Source organism: Caloenas nicobarica, chromosome 1 (assembly GCF_036013445.1).
Source record: "Caloenas nicobarica isolate bCalNic1 chromosome 1, bCalNic1.hap1, whole genome shotgun sequence".
Lineage (NCBI taxonomy): Eukaryota > Metazoa > Chordata > Aves > Columbiformes > Columbidae > Caloenas > Caloenas nicobarica.
The window spans coordinates 189,786,805-189,803,859 of NC_088245.1; the positions used below are offsets into that span (position 1 = coordinate 189,786,805).

General features: G+C 38.9%; 1 protein-coding gene across 2 annotated transcripts in view; it reads left to right on the forward strand.

Annotated features, from left to right (window-relative positions):
- Nucleotides 1–17,055, forward strand: part of DCLK1 (doublecortin like kinase 1) — a 240,352-nt gene that overhangs the window by 200,902 nt on the left and 22,395 nt on the right. For both annotated transcript variants that reach the window (XM_065634183.1, XM_065634192.1), the window contains exons 8-13: nucleotides 1,328–1,385; nucleotides 2,174–2,293; nucleotides 8,651–8,797; nucleotides 13,836–13,969; nucleotides 14,657–14,734; nucleotides 15,380–15,476. In XM_065634183.1, coding sequence (XP_065490255.1) covers nucleotides 1,328–1,385; nucleotides 2,174–2,293; nucleotides 8,651–8,797; nucleotides 13,836–13,969; nucleotides 14,657–14,734; nucleotides 15,380–15,476 — 634 coding nt within the window. The remainder of the gene's footprint in view (nucleotides 1–1,327; nucleotides 1,386–2,173; nucleotides 2,294–8,650; nucleotides 8,798–13,835; nucleotides 13,970–14,656; nucleotides 14,735–15,379; nucleotides 15,477–17,055) is intronic.

Consider the following 17,055-nt stretch of genomic DNA (forward strand, 5'->3'; position numbering starts at 1 on the left):
TTTCTTTCCACAGTCTTTTAATTGATGTCTTCATACAGACTTGTTGCTCCCTGCTGACCTGGGAACTCAAAGAGAATTATTATTTTGAATTTTTTTCTTTTTAGGGAGGTCCCCATTTTCCCTTAAATTAACACCCAGTGGTACATCATTGCTAGAGGAGGTCTCCGTGCTTATATATGGCAATGATAATGCCCAGTCATTTTCCTAATTCAACGCTTTCAGTTTATGACTCACTCTGCATGTCCTACTTGACAGACTGTGCACACTTCTAGGCACATTCATTTCTCTGTTTAACTTATTATATATCAATTTATGTATCAATTTAACTATGTTTTGCTAAATGAAGAATGAAAAAAAAAATCTCCCCATATGCTTGAGAAGCTATTTTTTAATGAAACATATGTTTAAGGGCAATGTATTAGACTTTTGTAAACTCTTTAGATTTTTATTACAAAAAGAAAGCATTTCAGTAAGAGCTTTTTTTTATATAATACCCATTCTTCATTTAACCTTATAGTGAAACTAGAGCTTGTGAAATGAACTTCTTGGTATCCTCCTTACAGCCATCTTTTGGTTTTGTAACTTGGTTAAGAAATGGAAGTTGATATGGTGAACTTGTCTATAACCTTAGTTTTCTATGCTAGCATTCTATACAATAAATATCCAGGTATGATAAATATTACATGTTTTTTTTAAAAAAAGGAAATGTGTTCTCATCCTGAACTAATTCTCTATAATTTCTTATTGTCTCCAGAACCTTTAATATTCTGTCCCATAAATATATTTAACTCTGATAGGTATCATATACTCACTGAATACATAAAACATTATTCCAAAGATTGACTTTTTTATCTTAGCAGTTGCAAGTGCTGAGACAAAACAAATGACTCTTCATTTTAAGTAAAATATATTTTTTTTTTCCATGACTTGTATTTTTTTGTTTCACAGGAAACAAACCTTTTTTGTTGTTGTTTTTGATAAGATTCAGATCTGTAAATACTATATAATATTTTTACATAAAACAGCTGAAGAAATAACAAATACCACTACAAAATGAAAAAAACAATCAAGTGATTTTGTTTCAAAAACTTTGAAATGTCTTCATTGAAAAAAAAAAGCTTAATACTTTTTTCTCAGGCACACATATTCAATAAATATGGCTCAAGTTCACAATTCAAGACAGACCCATGCTTCATTTCTTGACAAAACAAATACTTGAATAGAATTTTTGCCCAGACCTACTGTGCTCAAATGACAAATATAAACTTGACTGGGAAAAGCATTCAATGTGATTGAACATACAATTTTTTCTTTTCTCTTTCCTCAGATCGACTGGTAGAGAATATGCTCTGAAAATAATCAAAAAAAGTAAATGTAGAGGAAAAGTAAGTACAAATAGATCAAATGAGACCAAAGATTTTTTTTTTTCAATAAACATTTTGTGAGGAATCACTTTAGGAAGCTGTTGGTATTTGTCTTCTTCCTGGCAAGTGTTAGAGTCTTTTTGGTTGAAGCCTTTGCCTGCCCTCTGGAGACCCTTGAAGTATCAGCATAAAAAACTGCAACGTGCTTTTCTAGATGCGTGTGTTGATTATCCAGTTGGTTGGTTGTGTGAGGGTACACTCACTCCCCTTGCTCTATACCCCTGTAATTATGTCCTCTAGTTTTCGCAACCTCAGATGTTAAAAAAAAAAAACAAAACAAAACAAACCAGAAAAATAGTACTAATAATTATAACGACACTGGTCACTATGTCTAAACAGTATGCAAGGTTAATCAAATTGATGTCAGTTTTATAGTAAGTGAGTTTCTGTTAGCGTTTGAAATCTATAACAAAGGATTCTCTGAGAAGATGCTGTCATATTTTTAAATTGAAAGATTCTGAATTGGAGAAAAAAAATAGAAGCTTTCATATTTAACTTTTCTCTGCCTCAGAAACATGTATTTTCCTCCATTTCTTTTTCTATGTTCTGCTCTGTTCTTTCAGTTATCACACTGTTGTTGTTTCTAGATGTTTTCCTTCCATGTTGCTGGAGGTGACGTCTGTTACCTATTTAAAAAACCCTGAAGAGTCAATGCAGGTCCCAATTCTCTCTGCATTTTTCACTGTACAATGGAGGTGAAAACTTTTCCCACCAACCCATAGTCATTAAAGATTTATTTCGTGTGGCAGGAACACATGATCCAGAACGAGGTATCTATTTTAAGGAGAGTCAAGCATCCCAATATTGTACTTCTGATTGAGGAGATGGACATGCCAACTGAGTTGTACCTTGTCATGGAACTCGTGAAGGTGAGTATTTTGGAGATAAGCTCCATGCTAAGAATTGTTTCAACTATACTCAGAAATTTTATTGATACTGAAGCTGACTAAAAGTCATAGAATCATAGAATAATTTAAAATGGAAGTGATATCTAAAGATAGTCTTGTCGAGCACTCTACTGAAAGATATTTAACCCACTGTCAGATATTTTTACAGCTCTCAAATATTTCTAATATTTATCTGGCTTTCTGTAATCAGCACTCAGAAGTGCTCAATGGATAGTACTTTGGAAATCACCAGTTTTAATTGGTCCTGCAAAAGAATTGTCTATAAAAAGTTTTCTCTTAAAAAAAAAGCATCTGCCTTGAGGTGAACTCAAAATACACCCAGTCCAAATAGCCGTAAATACCACCCTTCAAAATGGAATACTCTTTGATAAAATAGAGTTTAATTAAATTCTATTAATTTATGTTACATTTAAATGCTGTTACCTGTCTTTTTTCTCTGCTGATTTATATGTACACATTGTCAGGCTTGCCTCCTTGCTAATAACCTAAATTTAAGGAGGAGGGAGGAAGTGAAAGAGGAAAACCTGCTATTTATAGCAGGGTCCTATTCTGAAAAGTAAGTTTGCGAATGCAGCATTTTATATTTGGGATGCTATTTATTTCTTCATAGTAACTGTGATGGAATTACATATTAAAACTGGATTATGAAACTCAGACCAGGTCATCTCTTGCCCCTATACTGTCAACAGTGCAGTGCATGAAGTATGAATTTAGTTCTTGATTCTGGTACTGAGACACAAGTATGTCACTGTGCATGAAAGGTGGTAGAAATACATCTGAGTAAATTGTCCAAATTAGGGCAGAAAAACACAGAGGACATTTTGTCCTCCATACTTACTTTAGCAGAATACACCTGTTTTTTTCACATTCACAGGTGGCATTAGCGATTCTCCTTCCTTCCTCAGCCATTCTATGAGAAGGGATCTTTCCAGCAGCCCCTTCCATTTCTGTATCTGGATGAGCACATTCTCCTGGGGCAGCCTATCATGCCTACACTCGGGAAATCCACAGTTTTACGTGTTTCAGGACAGAGGTTACAATAAAGCTGTGCAGCAGCAGCAGTTGTGTGCAGGCCTCTTGTCTGTGCATGCTCAACACTTGTGAGCAAATCAGGCACTTTGAACACTGGCACCCCATCCGGATTTCTTCCACTTCTCTTAAACTAAAAGTGTGGTCACTTTCAGTAGACATCCTCTGTATCCATGGTTAGAAACAGGCATCAGGAGAGGTTGTGAGAGAAAGCCCTTTTGGCAGGCAGGATTGTTACCTGCTTTGCTTTGGTTTTAGGTGGAGATTGGGGGATGCTCTTAATGCAGGCATCTCTTTGAGATGTTAGATAGGATGACCCCAGGTCCAAGCATTTCTTAAAAGAACTTCTAAATCTCTGGGCTGGAATAGGAAAGCAAGGAGAATTAAACATTTTTTGTTTCATTCCATTATCCCCCGTGCTCCGTGGCAGCAGTGGTGACACAAGCTGTATTTGCACTGCAGCGCTGGGAGGTTGTCAAATGTGGCCCGTGGGTGGTTGGCCACAGATTTTTCCCTGTCCTTGTGGCAGGCCAGGACTGCCTTGTTATCCATGAGAAGCTCAGGTCATGCCCTACATCTTAAGAGAAGGCAACATTGTCCTCCTAGGTTTGAGCCTGCCAGATGCACTACTTGGCTTGGGTGGTGCTGTGGAATTCATGGTCCCACTAACCCTACTGTCCAATACCTCCAAGCCCTGAGGAGGCACAGTGGGACATACTGGTTGCAAGGAGCTGACAGGGTACCCAGCATCCCCATTTTGTCTCTGGTGGCGATGTTAAATCCAAAGAAAAAAGCAAAATACTGGCACTCTTCCACACCACAAGTCCCTCTGTGTAACCAGTCCCAGAAGAATTTCCCTACCTTCTTCATAGTCACAGCCCTCTCTTGGTGCCCACTCAGGAGTGCAATGTGAAATAGCACAGCTTCAGATCGGGTGCCATTAGCCATTTAACACTATTTTAATAATAATTACTGCTCTTTTCTATGATGTGAGCTCACTCTGAGATTTATGCTACTGTATGTTTTTTCCCAGTGTCCATGAGAGACTGTTCAAAGGTACCTCAATACTCTGGCACAGCATTGTAATCTAATGTAGCCACAGCTTCAGCCTGCAGTGACAAATCCATCATACTGGCCCCATGAGGTGTGCTAAGAGGTAAAAGCTGTGCTTTGTCTAACGCACCAAGGCGTAAGCACATAGCTGGTTTTATGGGTGCAACTTGCTGTGCTGTTCATGCTTGAAAAATGTTCAAGCTGTGGTCTTCGATGGATTTTTAATCCAAGTCCTACTCAGCTAAATGAGAGAGGAGGGGACCAAAAACTCTTACAAAATAACTAGCCTAAGACGTGTATATAAAGAAAACCATCCATTATATTCACTTTCTGGAAAAATCTGTTTCCTTGCCCTCTTTCTTCTTTACTCTTTGGGATTGCTGCACATACTAAGATACTTATGCTTTAAGTTATGCTATAGAAGGGCTTTATAGACATCTCTGTAGTTTAGATATCCTAGAGAGCACTGGTTTAACGTTCATTACTTTTGTGTGGAATAATAGAAGAAATTTAGAAGAAATATCCTGGGAAGTCAACTTTGTTTCTTTGTTACAAACATCTATTCCTTAATATTTAATTGGGAGAAAAAGCCTTGTACTGTATGGGCACCAGGGAAGGTATTTCTGGGAAGACATTAGTTGTTAATTCACCAATTGCTGACTGGTACCATTTCACAGCATGCACTGTTAGAATTGATTAACCATCTGCTATTGACTGACTTTTGAAGACCTGACTTTAAATCAAACTCACAGACAGGAAAGAAACTCAAGGAGAAAAGGCTTGATACTGCAGAGCACGGTTTCAGTTAATACCACCCTGCATTAATTGGCAGTAACATATTTGACATAAGTGGCTGCTGCAAATACTGCCCTCACCTCGTGGAAGATAGGCCATTCATTGCTTTGTAAAGTGTAAGAAAAAGCACTTCATAAATACAAATATAAACACATTGCAAGTGGTGCTTGCAAAAGGAAGCAAGGACCTGGTTTCTGGCACATTGCCTTTTTACACAGCGAAACAAAATTGTTATTCAAACCTAACAGGGGTTTGGCCAATTTAACAAGCAAGATTTATTGCAGAGTTTCCTTTACTGCTCCAGGATATGATTTCACTTTTGCAGAAGAAAAGAGAGATTATATCATTTACATAACAAGGTAATAAATAAATAATTGGTTACTGTACTTCCAAGTATACTTCCTCATGTGCACAGATGATAAAAACTGCATTCAGATGTTACTGGTCCCATTTCACTCCAGAACAGGGGATTTAAGACTGAAATGTCATCCTGAACTCACCCCTTGTGCCGGAATAAATGATAGTGACCTGCTGTGTGAATCGGCTAAGCAGAACCTTGCAGGTTAAAGTGCTCTTTGGGGAAAGGGAAGTCTGAAAACAATTCTGCCTGATATAGCTGTCAGCTCTGTTAACTCTTTCCAGGATATCACCTCTCTTCTAACTGCAGAGAATCCCACAGACTGAATATACGCTTTATTTTCTTAGCAGGCTACCTGGTAAGACACTTCACCAAGTAAAGTAGGCTGCCGAACTGCAGAAAATTATTCTGCTTTAGACTGTCTTGGCCATCTATTCATGTGATCTGCAGCCTCTATCTTTTTCTGAGTTTTGGTTTCCCTTGCATGTGAACATTTTTTCTTTCTCTTCTGACTTTAGGCAGAAATTTTCCTTTCTCTTTTTAAGGTTCAGCTTCTTCCCTTCTCACCCCTCACATCTTAGCTGAGGCTGTTTTCTTTGTTTGGAGGCAGATCCTTTGCTGATGTTATTGACACTTCTCCTGAGCATCTGGAACGTATTAGATAGGACCAAAGATCACTCTAATCCACTACCTCATGTTAAGAAGCAGCTGGTACAGGGCCTTCACAGGAAGGAGCTTAGGGAAGATAGATTATTTATCCCATGTATTTTGCCACATGCTGATATCTAATACTTAGGGATCAGATAATGCCATGAAGTACATAGTATTGTACTTTTGCCAAATATTTGACCTTTCTCTCTAATCCTCTATCTGGTTTTGCTTGGCCTTTTCTTCATCCTTTTCCTTGACACTATGTATCTTGGTGCATCTTGATCAGTCACCAGCTAGAGCAAGAGGTTTTAATGTGGTCCAGATTTGACAATGGTTGGCTGTAAGCAGTTTCCAAAGCTGGGGGTTTGCATCAACAGTGGGAATAAACCTGCACTGGCAGACTTCAGCTGCACCTCAACAATGCAAAATTTTTAATAGTTTGTTTGGGTTTTTTTTAAAAAACAAGTAATGTCTGCTTTCTCAGGTTTGACTCTTTGGTCGTTGTCTTTTCCTACCTTTTTCTCTGCAGCCATGATTCCTGGAAGAATTCTTTTTTTCTTTCTTCTCCATCCTCCTTTCTCTTCGTGAAAAGAGTGTTTACTGTGGAACTGAGCCTTAAAAAAAATTCCAAATAACTTGAGGCTGTTGATAAAATCATGAGAGCCGGCAAAGCTGGGACTCCTCTGTTGCTTTCAGAAAATACCAGCCTTTCCTTTAAAATAGTCTCCTGTGATATATTTATTTTTCTAGATGTTTTGACTGAAGCAGGGATTTTTTTTCATTGTTTTTTGCAGAATTATCGTTTCCCTCCTCTTTCTTTTTTTCTCTCTTGGTCTGTGTTTCCCTTATGATGCTGTTTTGATTTTGGCCAGAGGCCCAATACCTCTGAGTAGTATTTCTCAAAAGATATTTGTTTTTTCCCCTGCTCTGTCAAGCTTCCTCCCTAATGTCTTCTTTAAACTTATTTTTTGATCTTTCTCCAAGCACTTACACGTTCTTCTTCCCACTTGCCAGCTCAGCTCTAGAAATACAGTCCAAATGTCATGGCTGCCTCAGATCCTGGTGAAGATCATTTAAACTTTGAGGACTTCCATTGTTTTCTTCCTTCCTTCCTTCCTTCCTTCCTTCCTTCCTTCCTTTCTTTCTTTCTTTCTTTCTTTCTTTCTTTCTTTCTTTCTTTCTTTCTTTCTTTCTTTCTTTTTCTTTCTTTCTTTCTTTCTTTCTTTCTTTCTTTCTTTTTCTTTCTTTCTTTCTTTCTTTTTCTTTCTTTCTTTCTTTCTCTTCCTTCCTTCCTTCCTTTCCTTCCTTCTTTCTTTCCTTCTTTCTTTCCTTCTTTCTTTCCTTCTTTCTCTTTCTCTCTTTCTCTCTTTCTTTCTCTCTTTCTCTCTTTCTCTCTTCCTTTCTCCCTTTCTCCCTCCCTTCCCTCTTTCCTTCCTTCCTTCCTTCCTTCCTTTTCTTCTTTCTTTCCTTTCTCTCTTTCTTTCTCTCTTTCTTTCTTTCTCTCTTTCTCTCTCTTTCTCTCTTCCTTTCTCCCTCCCTCCCTCCCCTCCTTCCTTCCTTCCTTCCTTCCTTCCTTCCCTCCTTCCTTCCTTCCTTCCTTCCTTCCTTCCTTCCTTCCTCCCTTCCTTCCTCCTTCCCTTCCTTCCCTTCCTTTCTTGTTTTTCTTTCACTGTCAGTAGCATTTGACTGAATTAGACAGCACGATGAGCTGAAAATGGCACAAGCTACCATCTGTATTTGTAGCTGTGGTGAAATACTGCTGGTAATTCTTAAGTGTCTTCCACTATGATCGTCTGACATATATACTGGAAAGTTCTTCAGTATTAGCTGCAAGAAGCGTCACACTACCAAAAGCTTCATATCCTATGTAGAGAAAGTGGTTTCTGAATTCCAAGTTTTCAAAGTTTTATGAGATGGAAACATATTTTTAAAATATGCTAGCAGTGATTACAGATTTCTGGGTTGAGTTTTACTCAGAATTCTTTCATTTTGCTGGAGTTCAGTCAGACTTTGGGCAAAAATTTGATGTCAGCCTGTTTGTGATTTTAATAAAGAATGGCAAGTATTGGCACATGGCATCTTGACAGGCAAGTATGTAGGCATGCCAGAAAATTGCAACAGGGGCTCTGAACACACAGGTTGGCAAGGGCTGGACATGGTACAAAAGCAGCAGCAAGTGGGAATGGTTTGCAGTAGAGACTCCAGCCTCTTGGCTGACCAACTAAGCCATGACAAATGGATCTGAATTATTGATATGTTCAGCTGCCTTTATGGGGAATGTCATCACAGTACCCATAGTTTATAGCTGCAAGGAAACTGTGCTGCTCCTCCCTCCTCCTCCTCCTGTATAAATGATGCTACTTGATCTTCCCTAAATTTTTCAGTAATTTCACAAGCAGTATTGCTTATATGCCATGGTCATTTTGTTCCAGGGAGGAGATCTTTTTGATGCTATTACTTCCACCAACAAATATACAGAGCGGGATGCCAGTGGGATGCTTTACAATCTGGCCAGTGCCATCAAATATCTTCACAGCCTGAACATTGTCCACAGGGATATCAAGCCGGAGAATCTACTGGTAAGTAAAGATTCAGCTTTCAGTATTGTTGATAACTTGGGAGTGTGTGAGAGAAGGTCTGCACTTCTCCCTCCTTCCACACACCTGCCAAGTTTACTTCAGTCTTTTAAGTCATTGGTCTTTTAATTTTAACTTTAGCATTGTAAAGCTTTCCTAAGAATAACAGCTATCACAAAAAGTACGGTAACATAAGCTGATATGTCTAGACTGTTCCCCAGGACCCAGTGGCTGAGTTGTTCCAGTGATCACTAGAAGTGACCTTTGAGTAAGCTGAAGCATAATTTCGAGCTTCTCATAAATACAAAGATATTCTATTCTCAATAGACTATTCTGGACTTCTGCAGCTGCCTAAGTAATTAGCAGCAGTTCAGTTTTACAAATGTGGTGGGGGTATAATCATGTAGTACATCAGAGCACAAGCAGGGAGAGACTTTGGCGTCCTGCATTTCCCTGCTGCATCTCCCAAAAAATCCTATAGCACATTTTATTAAGCCACTTTCCCAAATAGACAGCCTAAATCTTCTCTTTTTTTGGCTGAATCTATCCACTGAAGACAACAAAAAACATACCCTGGCAATTAATGAGTCCTTCTTCTGAGAATTCTGCACTCTTGAATGCAGCAATTGTGTTCTCCAACTGACACAGTTTCATTTCCTCTGAGAAATTAATTTCTCCTCATTATTTCACTGTTCTCTGAGTTTTCACAAATTTGCTGTCATGTTCCAGTATCAAGACATCCTGATTTTCTATATATTCTGCAACCATAAAAAATGTTTAAGATACCTAGAATATCAGTTCTCTCAGCTGTGTGCTCTCTGTCTTGACTTCGTGCATTTAGTCCTGCTCAACACTGAAGATGTTTTACGTGAAAGTTGACTCAAGTACATCTTACTAAACTTCCAGGGAGAGGGATTTTTACAGTTGAGGTTCCTCTATGGCAGGTGCCTTTGTAGTTCTGGGTGAGGAAGCAGCCTGCCCTCGTTTGCCAGAAACTGCTAAAAAAATGTTGAGTAGAAGTTTTCCTAGACGCTAATGATTGATACTCCTTTTGCAGCCCTTGTGCTGGTGTTCATAGGTGGCTGCCTGCAGAAATTACAGCAATCACATGCCAGGATTCATTAATTCTGTGACTTGGAGTGTGCAGGAAGGTCTTGGTCTAGGGCATGGCTTGCCCTGCTGCTGTCTTGATGTGTCTCTAAATGCCTAAAGTCTGCCGACAGTAGAGTTAAGCTTTAGGGGGAAGAGAGAAAGGTAGACAGGAGGTGGGGGCAATAGGGAGAGAATTAGTTTTGCCTGCCCAGCTGTCTCTGGTAATTAACCACTACCAGGAATGCTCACACTCTTTGCATTGTAGCTGGATTATTTCTGAGTGATTTTTCCGGTGGTGTGCTTAGGGAAAGGTCCTATGTTGGTACTGATACTGAGCAGTGAGGATGAAGCACTTAACCTTTTGCAGCATCCTAACTCTCAAAAGCCAGCATTTGCTTCATAAATTATATTGATTCTCTAAGGTTTATCAGGTCCTTGGAAGAAACGAATGCTGTTTTGGAAGAGTGCTTTGGAGACAGCCTCACCTGAGTTCTGACCCTGCCTCCGACATTGGCTGTCTGTGCCCTTAGTGTCTCTTGACCATTCTACTTTCAGCTTCTTCTCTGTCAAATGAGGTGGATAGCTCCTTCTATCCCAAGATTGCAATTAGGGTTATTTTTGTGGCATTTATAAAAAATATGCAAAATGCCATTTGGGCCTTAGCCTTTCTGTTGCTAAAGACCTTCTGCTTGCCTTCTGTAGCCTGCCTTGTGCTTGCAGCTCTGTAACCCTTCACCCAAATTGTCATGGCAGTGTTTTTCCCTTGTCGTGATGATCCTTTCACACCACTATGATCGTGGTCTTGCACCTGCAAAACCCAGTAGTGTCATTACAGCAGGTTCTTCTGGCCAGCAGTGTGAGAATCAGCCCTTTTCCCCCCACCCTTTTCCTGTGCGTGGGTTGTAGCTTTAGGTTTAGGGGAGCCTATAACAGGCCTACCCAAAGCAGAGCAACTAACCAGGGTGGCAGCATCTGCCCCAGTTAACACAGGCCCCAAGGTTAACAGCCCCACTAGCAGGAAAAAACAACAGGGAGGATGAGCAAGGCCTGGCAAAAGATATAGAGTTACTACAGGAAAAATAGGGAGGGTGAAGGGGAACGTGCTGTTTCGGAGAGGGCACTCGGGAGGATGCTCATCTGAAGCCTCCTTATTGCATCTCTTCTTGACTCCTGGGAGAGCTTTCACTTTGACCTTCCTCTTACTCTCCTTTGGTTTTTCCTTTTCCCCAAAAGTAACTTTCATGCTTAGAGCTGATGTGTGCCATCAGCTATAGACCCTGACGATAAATCTTTGTGTGTGTGAACCTGTCTCAATGTCCTACGTGCAACACCAGGTATTTCTGTAAGTGCTTAAATATTCCTTATTATCCTCGAAGCATGCAAAGCCCAGTTAACAGTCAACTGCACAAGAGTTTAGAGTATGCTGAATACCTGTGATTTTTTAGTGTTTTCTTTGTTGTCTAGAGAGTGTCTTCCATGTTTTAATTGGAACATTTTTTATAATTGCTGCTATTTAGCACGTTTATTTTGTCAAGTCATGGGATGTCTTTATAGCCATATAATAAACCCTAGAGAACAACTTCTCTGACTGTTGCCATCTGCACTGATCACAAGAGCAGCTTAGAAAATACTGACAGTCTTTATAGTAATAGGATACATATGGTGGTACACAATTATGTGTGGCTGCATTCAATTAGTGTTGTACAATTACACAGTTTTATTGCTTAGTTAAAACAGTGAAAGCACTACATAGTGGGCAATTTGCACTAATCCCCATTTCTTTAATTGCCCTTCAGTATTTAAATGCAGTGGAACATATATAGTGTTTTTCTGAATAACAGGACCATTAAGCTATCTTTCACATTCCTTGACTGGCAAGTAACATTGGGCTCCTTTTTATATAGACTAATAACAGGGTGAGGGAAAGTTACTTTTTTCAGTTTTACAAGTCAACTGAAGTCGTTTTCCGAGGAAAGTAATTCCTGGAAACAGATGAGGCAAAACACTAGAAAATAAACCTTCTGCATTGGTAAACATTGCCAAACAAGCCTCTTCTGTAATTAATTTCTAGGATTTATGAGTCATACAAGGTGCAGTCTGTTGAAGGAAGGAGCTTATGAACGTTCACTAGGTTAACACAACTCAGAGAGGGCTCTGTGAAAGATAACCATATGAAACATAATATGAGATGCTAATTAGACTGCATTCAGCTCTTCATGTCTAAGTGCACACTTTACATTTTTCAGCAAGTGAATACTTAAACCTCTAGTCTCTAGCCTTTAATTAAAACTGTTGTTGAAATTAGATTTATTACTACAATTTCAGAGAGCACTTTCTTCAGTTTCAGGAACCAGATGTATTTAACAATCTGTGTTTTTAATAAAACCATAATTGCTTTATTCCCAGTGCTTTTCTTTAAGCCTATTTTTTTTCTGGTGTAACAGCAGAGAAATGTGAATACATATCAAATTGCTGGTCCCCTTAAAGATCCTGTTGTATTATTAAAAATAACATAAAAAATAAAAGAATTTTGTGTATTCTGAATGTCTGCTTGTGGCTGTATCACCTGGTAGCAGGGATTCAGGGCTGACAGAGTTTTTCTCTCTAGACATGACTAATATTAACAAAGTAGAAACTTTGGAGGGGCTGTATAATATAACTGATTGTTACGAGCTATAGTAGATCTGTAGCAAACAGTAGTTCAAGATTTCAGTTTTGCACCAAATTAACTGTTCAAGAGTCTATTGTAGGATTTATTGCATTTTTGTAAGAACAAATCTAGGATTTTCCTCTGCAAACAACTGTAGAAATATGTGATTTCTGATGTAGGAGCAGCTGGTCAAGATGGGTATTAAGGTATTTTGGTTTTGATTGTGAAGTATGGTATTTTCTAGTTTTGCTGGGTGTAACAGCTGATATTTGTCAGGATACCACTGTTGGTGAGCTAGGATGCATGGAGCTTGTGTGCTATGTGACGCATATATACTTTAGGAAGACTTCCTGTAGACTGTTTCCATTTTTTAAGGTGGTGTTATGGTAAACAGCTTTAAATTGCATCATAAACAATTTCAAAATGGAAGCAGAACACAAACCAGCAGCTGGATTAAAGAAAGACTCATAGTCTAGTGTTTAATTAAATATTTTTATTTTAAGCATTTTTTTGGTATATTTTCAGTGTTTGCAGGTTTGGGTTTTTCTTTCGCATTGAGCCAGCTTTTAAAATTGTGTATTTTTTACTGGACTTTCTAGCTTATTCTTATGTCTACATCTTAATCTCCCTTTGCACCCATAAAAAGCCATGAAAGATCCTGTTGCTGCTGTGAAGACTGTGTTTTAAGAGAGGATTTTCATATGAACTTGTCAACAGCCCTGCCTCTGTCCCTTGATGATGTTGGTATCATACCACTAAGACACTGACTGGTGTTGAACAGTCATCCAAGGAGAGGACAGTGTTTCTGTGTGCAATAGTCTGGCCAGGTTTGCATCTTGTGACTTCAATACATGGAGAAGAACCTGTTGTTGCTCTCAGTGCAGCCACTGTTGAATTATCTAAGCAGCTGAAATCCCTGTGCAAGCCTTTAAACTCTGTATGAGTAAAATTTAAAAAGAATCAAAAACCCTATACTGTGAATCGTCTGTCAGTGGGAAGTTAACCTAGGAACATCACTGCTGGAAGGTTAGCCCTTTGCTTCTGGGGTTTAGCTTCTAGCAAGATGAAATATTTCCTTTGTTGGCCAGGTAGTGAAATCTTTCCCAAACACCCTGAGTGAATTCAAAAGAAGTTGTCCTAATTGTCTGTGAATTTTCAAAGCGTGCAGAGAAGTTTGTTGTAGGCAAGGAAGAGAAAAAAGACTGTAAATTAGAAGGAACAGTTCAGGCAGTTAGTAAATTATGTAGTAGTTACCTTGATGGTACTGTGTTAAACCTTTGAATTTTCTTCCTGATTTAGGTTTATGAACACCAAGATGGAAGCAAGTCTCTGAAGTTAGGAGACTTTGGCCTAGCAACAATTGTGGATGGACCTCTTTATACTGTTTGCGGGACCCCAACATATGTAGCTCCAGAAATCATTGCTGAAACTGGGTAAATCACTTCTAGTGATGATTCATTGATGTGTAAACAGTGAAGCATCTTCTCATCGGTGTCCCAGATAGGACTTCTTGCAATTAAGATTTTTGCGCTGCCTTTGCTTGGGTATGGTGCAGAATCATGGCTCACAGAACAATGTAGTTGGAAGGGACCTCTGGAGGGTGTCTTATCCAAACCAGCTCAGAGCTGAGCCAACTTTGGAGTTATATTAGGTTCCTCTGCCAGTTGTTGGCCTCGAAATTCTCAGCTTAACACTGAGTTACTAACTAGCCATTTGCAGATTACAATAAAAGTGATTCTTAAGCTGTCCCTAGAAACTGCTAAATACCATTTACTTACTTTTATTTCATTATCACACACTGTCCTCTTCTGATTAGTTCCATGGAGTAAATACCTGCTGCCTTGAACAGTCTGTGTCACCTTTGCAGGCTTCATGTTGGTAGGCATCACTAACTCAAGAATACAGAACACCTTCTGTGCACTCCTACATTCTGATCTGATGTGTGCTTAAGATGTAAAAGTAAAAAAAAATTGAAAGCAGAATTACGGTCAGTAGGTAGGACAAAGAGAAAGTTCAGATGAGAATATATAAGAAATTATTAATAATTCTGAAAAATCTTTGCTCTTGAACGGTAGTCCATGGGAACCGGATATCTCTAACCATGTCTCTCACACTTCTAGATACGGCTTGAAGGTGGACATCTGGGCAGCGGGTGTGATCACTTACATCCTGCTCTGTGGTTTCCCTCCGTTCCGTGGGTATGGACTGATCTGTTCAACCATCTTTGTTCTGTGAATTGGTCCCTGTGCTGCTTGTGCATTAAGCACAGAGATTCCCACTGGAAAAAGTTCTCTGCTTGTAGGGTTTGTTTTTTCCCATGCTTTACATAGTAATTTACACAAACCCCATAAATGTCTGTGATTTTACTGTAAAATCTCTGTCTCATGTTTGTTTATTTTAGTTTAAACTTCATTACATTACAAAACAAGAGCCTCCATTACGGGTTCGGGGTGCCTTTGCCTGATGTTTAAAATACAAAGTGAAATAAGCATCTTCATTCATGGACCAAATACAACATATTTTGTGGTCAGTAAAAGGTAATTAAAATGTAAGCCACTTAATAAGGACATGTCAGATCTCTTCTTCCCCTCAAAGCAATTGCAAAGTTGTTGACAATCCTAAAGACAAGCAGGTTGCTCCAGAAAGAATGTACCAAATGCACTTTGGTTTATGATCTCCCTACTCACATCCATGGTCACATGCTTGGGGGGAATCAACAGCTTCCAAAAGCATACTAAGGGATGGCAAATTAAAAGCAATTTCAAGAAGCCTATTGAAACCAGGTCTGGAAATAATTTCTTTGTGGGTTTTGTTGTTGTTTTTGTTTGGTTTTTACTTTACAGAAGTGGAGATGACCAAGAAGTGCTTTTTGATCAGATCTTGATGGGACAGGTGGATTTTCCATCTCCATATTGGGACAATGTTTCTGACTCTGCAAAGGTGGGGTTTATAGTTGATGATACTTTCTTCTCCAGTATTATTTCCAGTACCAGTATCTAATGAATGTTGTTCTTTCACAGCGATATGTCTCGCACATATATCTCAGTGACATTTGATATGTCTCGCACATCTTCTGCTACGCCTATAAATTCCTCTGGGTCACCAAGTATGTTGTCGTTTGATCACTGTCTGTCTGTTAGACTCCAGGTGGTTCTGCAATGGACCCCATCTCTATATGGTGCCTCACACAACAGAGGCATCAGCAGCCTTTACTGATCAAGAAAAAATTTAAGTAACTTTGCTTGACCTACACTTCTTAGCTTGAAAGCTCCCTGGGACTGCGCTTTGTGCGTACCTATGATGGGGACCAGGTACCAACCTGCAGCCTTTGAATATTATATAATAATATTATAGAGAGGCTGTTTTCCCCTTATTAATCCCATTAGATTTTATGTCTGCTGTTTCTTTCTGTCAAAGAACCAGACTTACAGACCTCACATTGCATGTAAGTCCTTATTGTTGTCAGTGTGGTATGAAATGGAGGCTTCTTCTGCCCACCTGTTCATGGGCCATAGCCTCTTGGCACATGACACGAGAGAGAGAGCGTGAGGTGTGCTAAGGCAGATATAGTACGTGTCAGATACAGATCTTGACAGAGTTCATTATACTTGCAGAGCTGATGTTTTTTAACTCTCATTAGTGCTCTGGAGCAACAGCTTAACTCTCAGATTTTCTAGGGATCCAGCGTTCACTATAGTCATGTGTATAAATATATAGAGATAATACATATGTGTATGTTAAAATTAAAAAAAAAGCCAAAACCATAACACTAATCATATGGTCATCCTGTAGATAAGTGTTTAACTTCTGCCAACTTACTGCTGTTGCGTGTAAGGCAAAACTGTCTTCTATTTTTTTTCAGTGTGACGGTGTTTAATTAATCACAAAAAAAATATGAAATTTGGAGGCAGATGCAAGTGCTGAAAGTAGCATTCTACATTGTGAATGTTCATTCTTCAGGGAGTTACATTCTGCTTTTACAGATATGTGGAGAATGGTCAGGGCTAGTGTTTTAGCCTGTTAACTAAAGAGTTTATTGAATGAGATACAGTCGCAGAGTTGGAAGATGTCTTCTAAACCATATCATTGTGTTGTAGCAGGCTTTATTTCATAGTGTCGTTAATGAGAATTCTCAAGTCCTTTTCCAATGGTGTTCTCCTGTGAAATTCTTCCAAATAGTCTAAAAGTTCTGTATTCAAGTATTGGCATATTCATTTAACTTCTACTTGCCACTAAGAATTATTAACTGTGGTCTTTGGTGATATCACTTGATTTGCTGTCATACTGCCATCCTGTTTTCTGTGTACTCCACTCACTGGTGGAATTAGATATATGTGTATTTGCATGCTAGTTGAAAACTGCGTAATGGCAGAGGAAATCAGAGGATGAAAGATAATGATTTTAAGTATTGGGGGGTTTTGCATCTTCTATGTCATGTATACAAGAGCTTCAAGTAAAATTCTGGATTTGCTGGCTTTTTTCCTGCAGAGAAATTGGCATTTTCTTAATGGGAAACTAA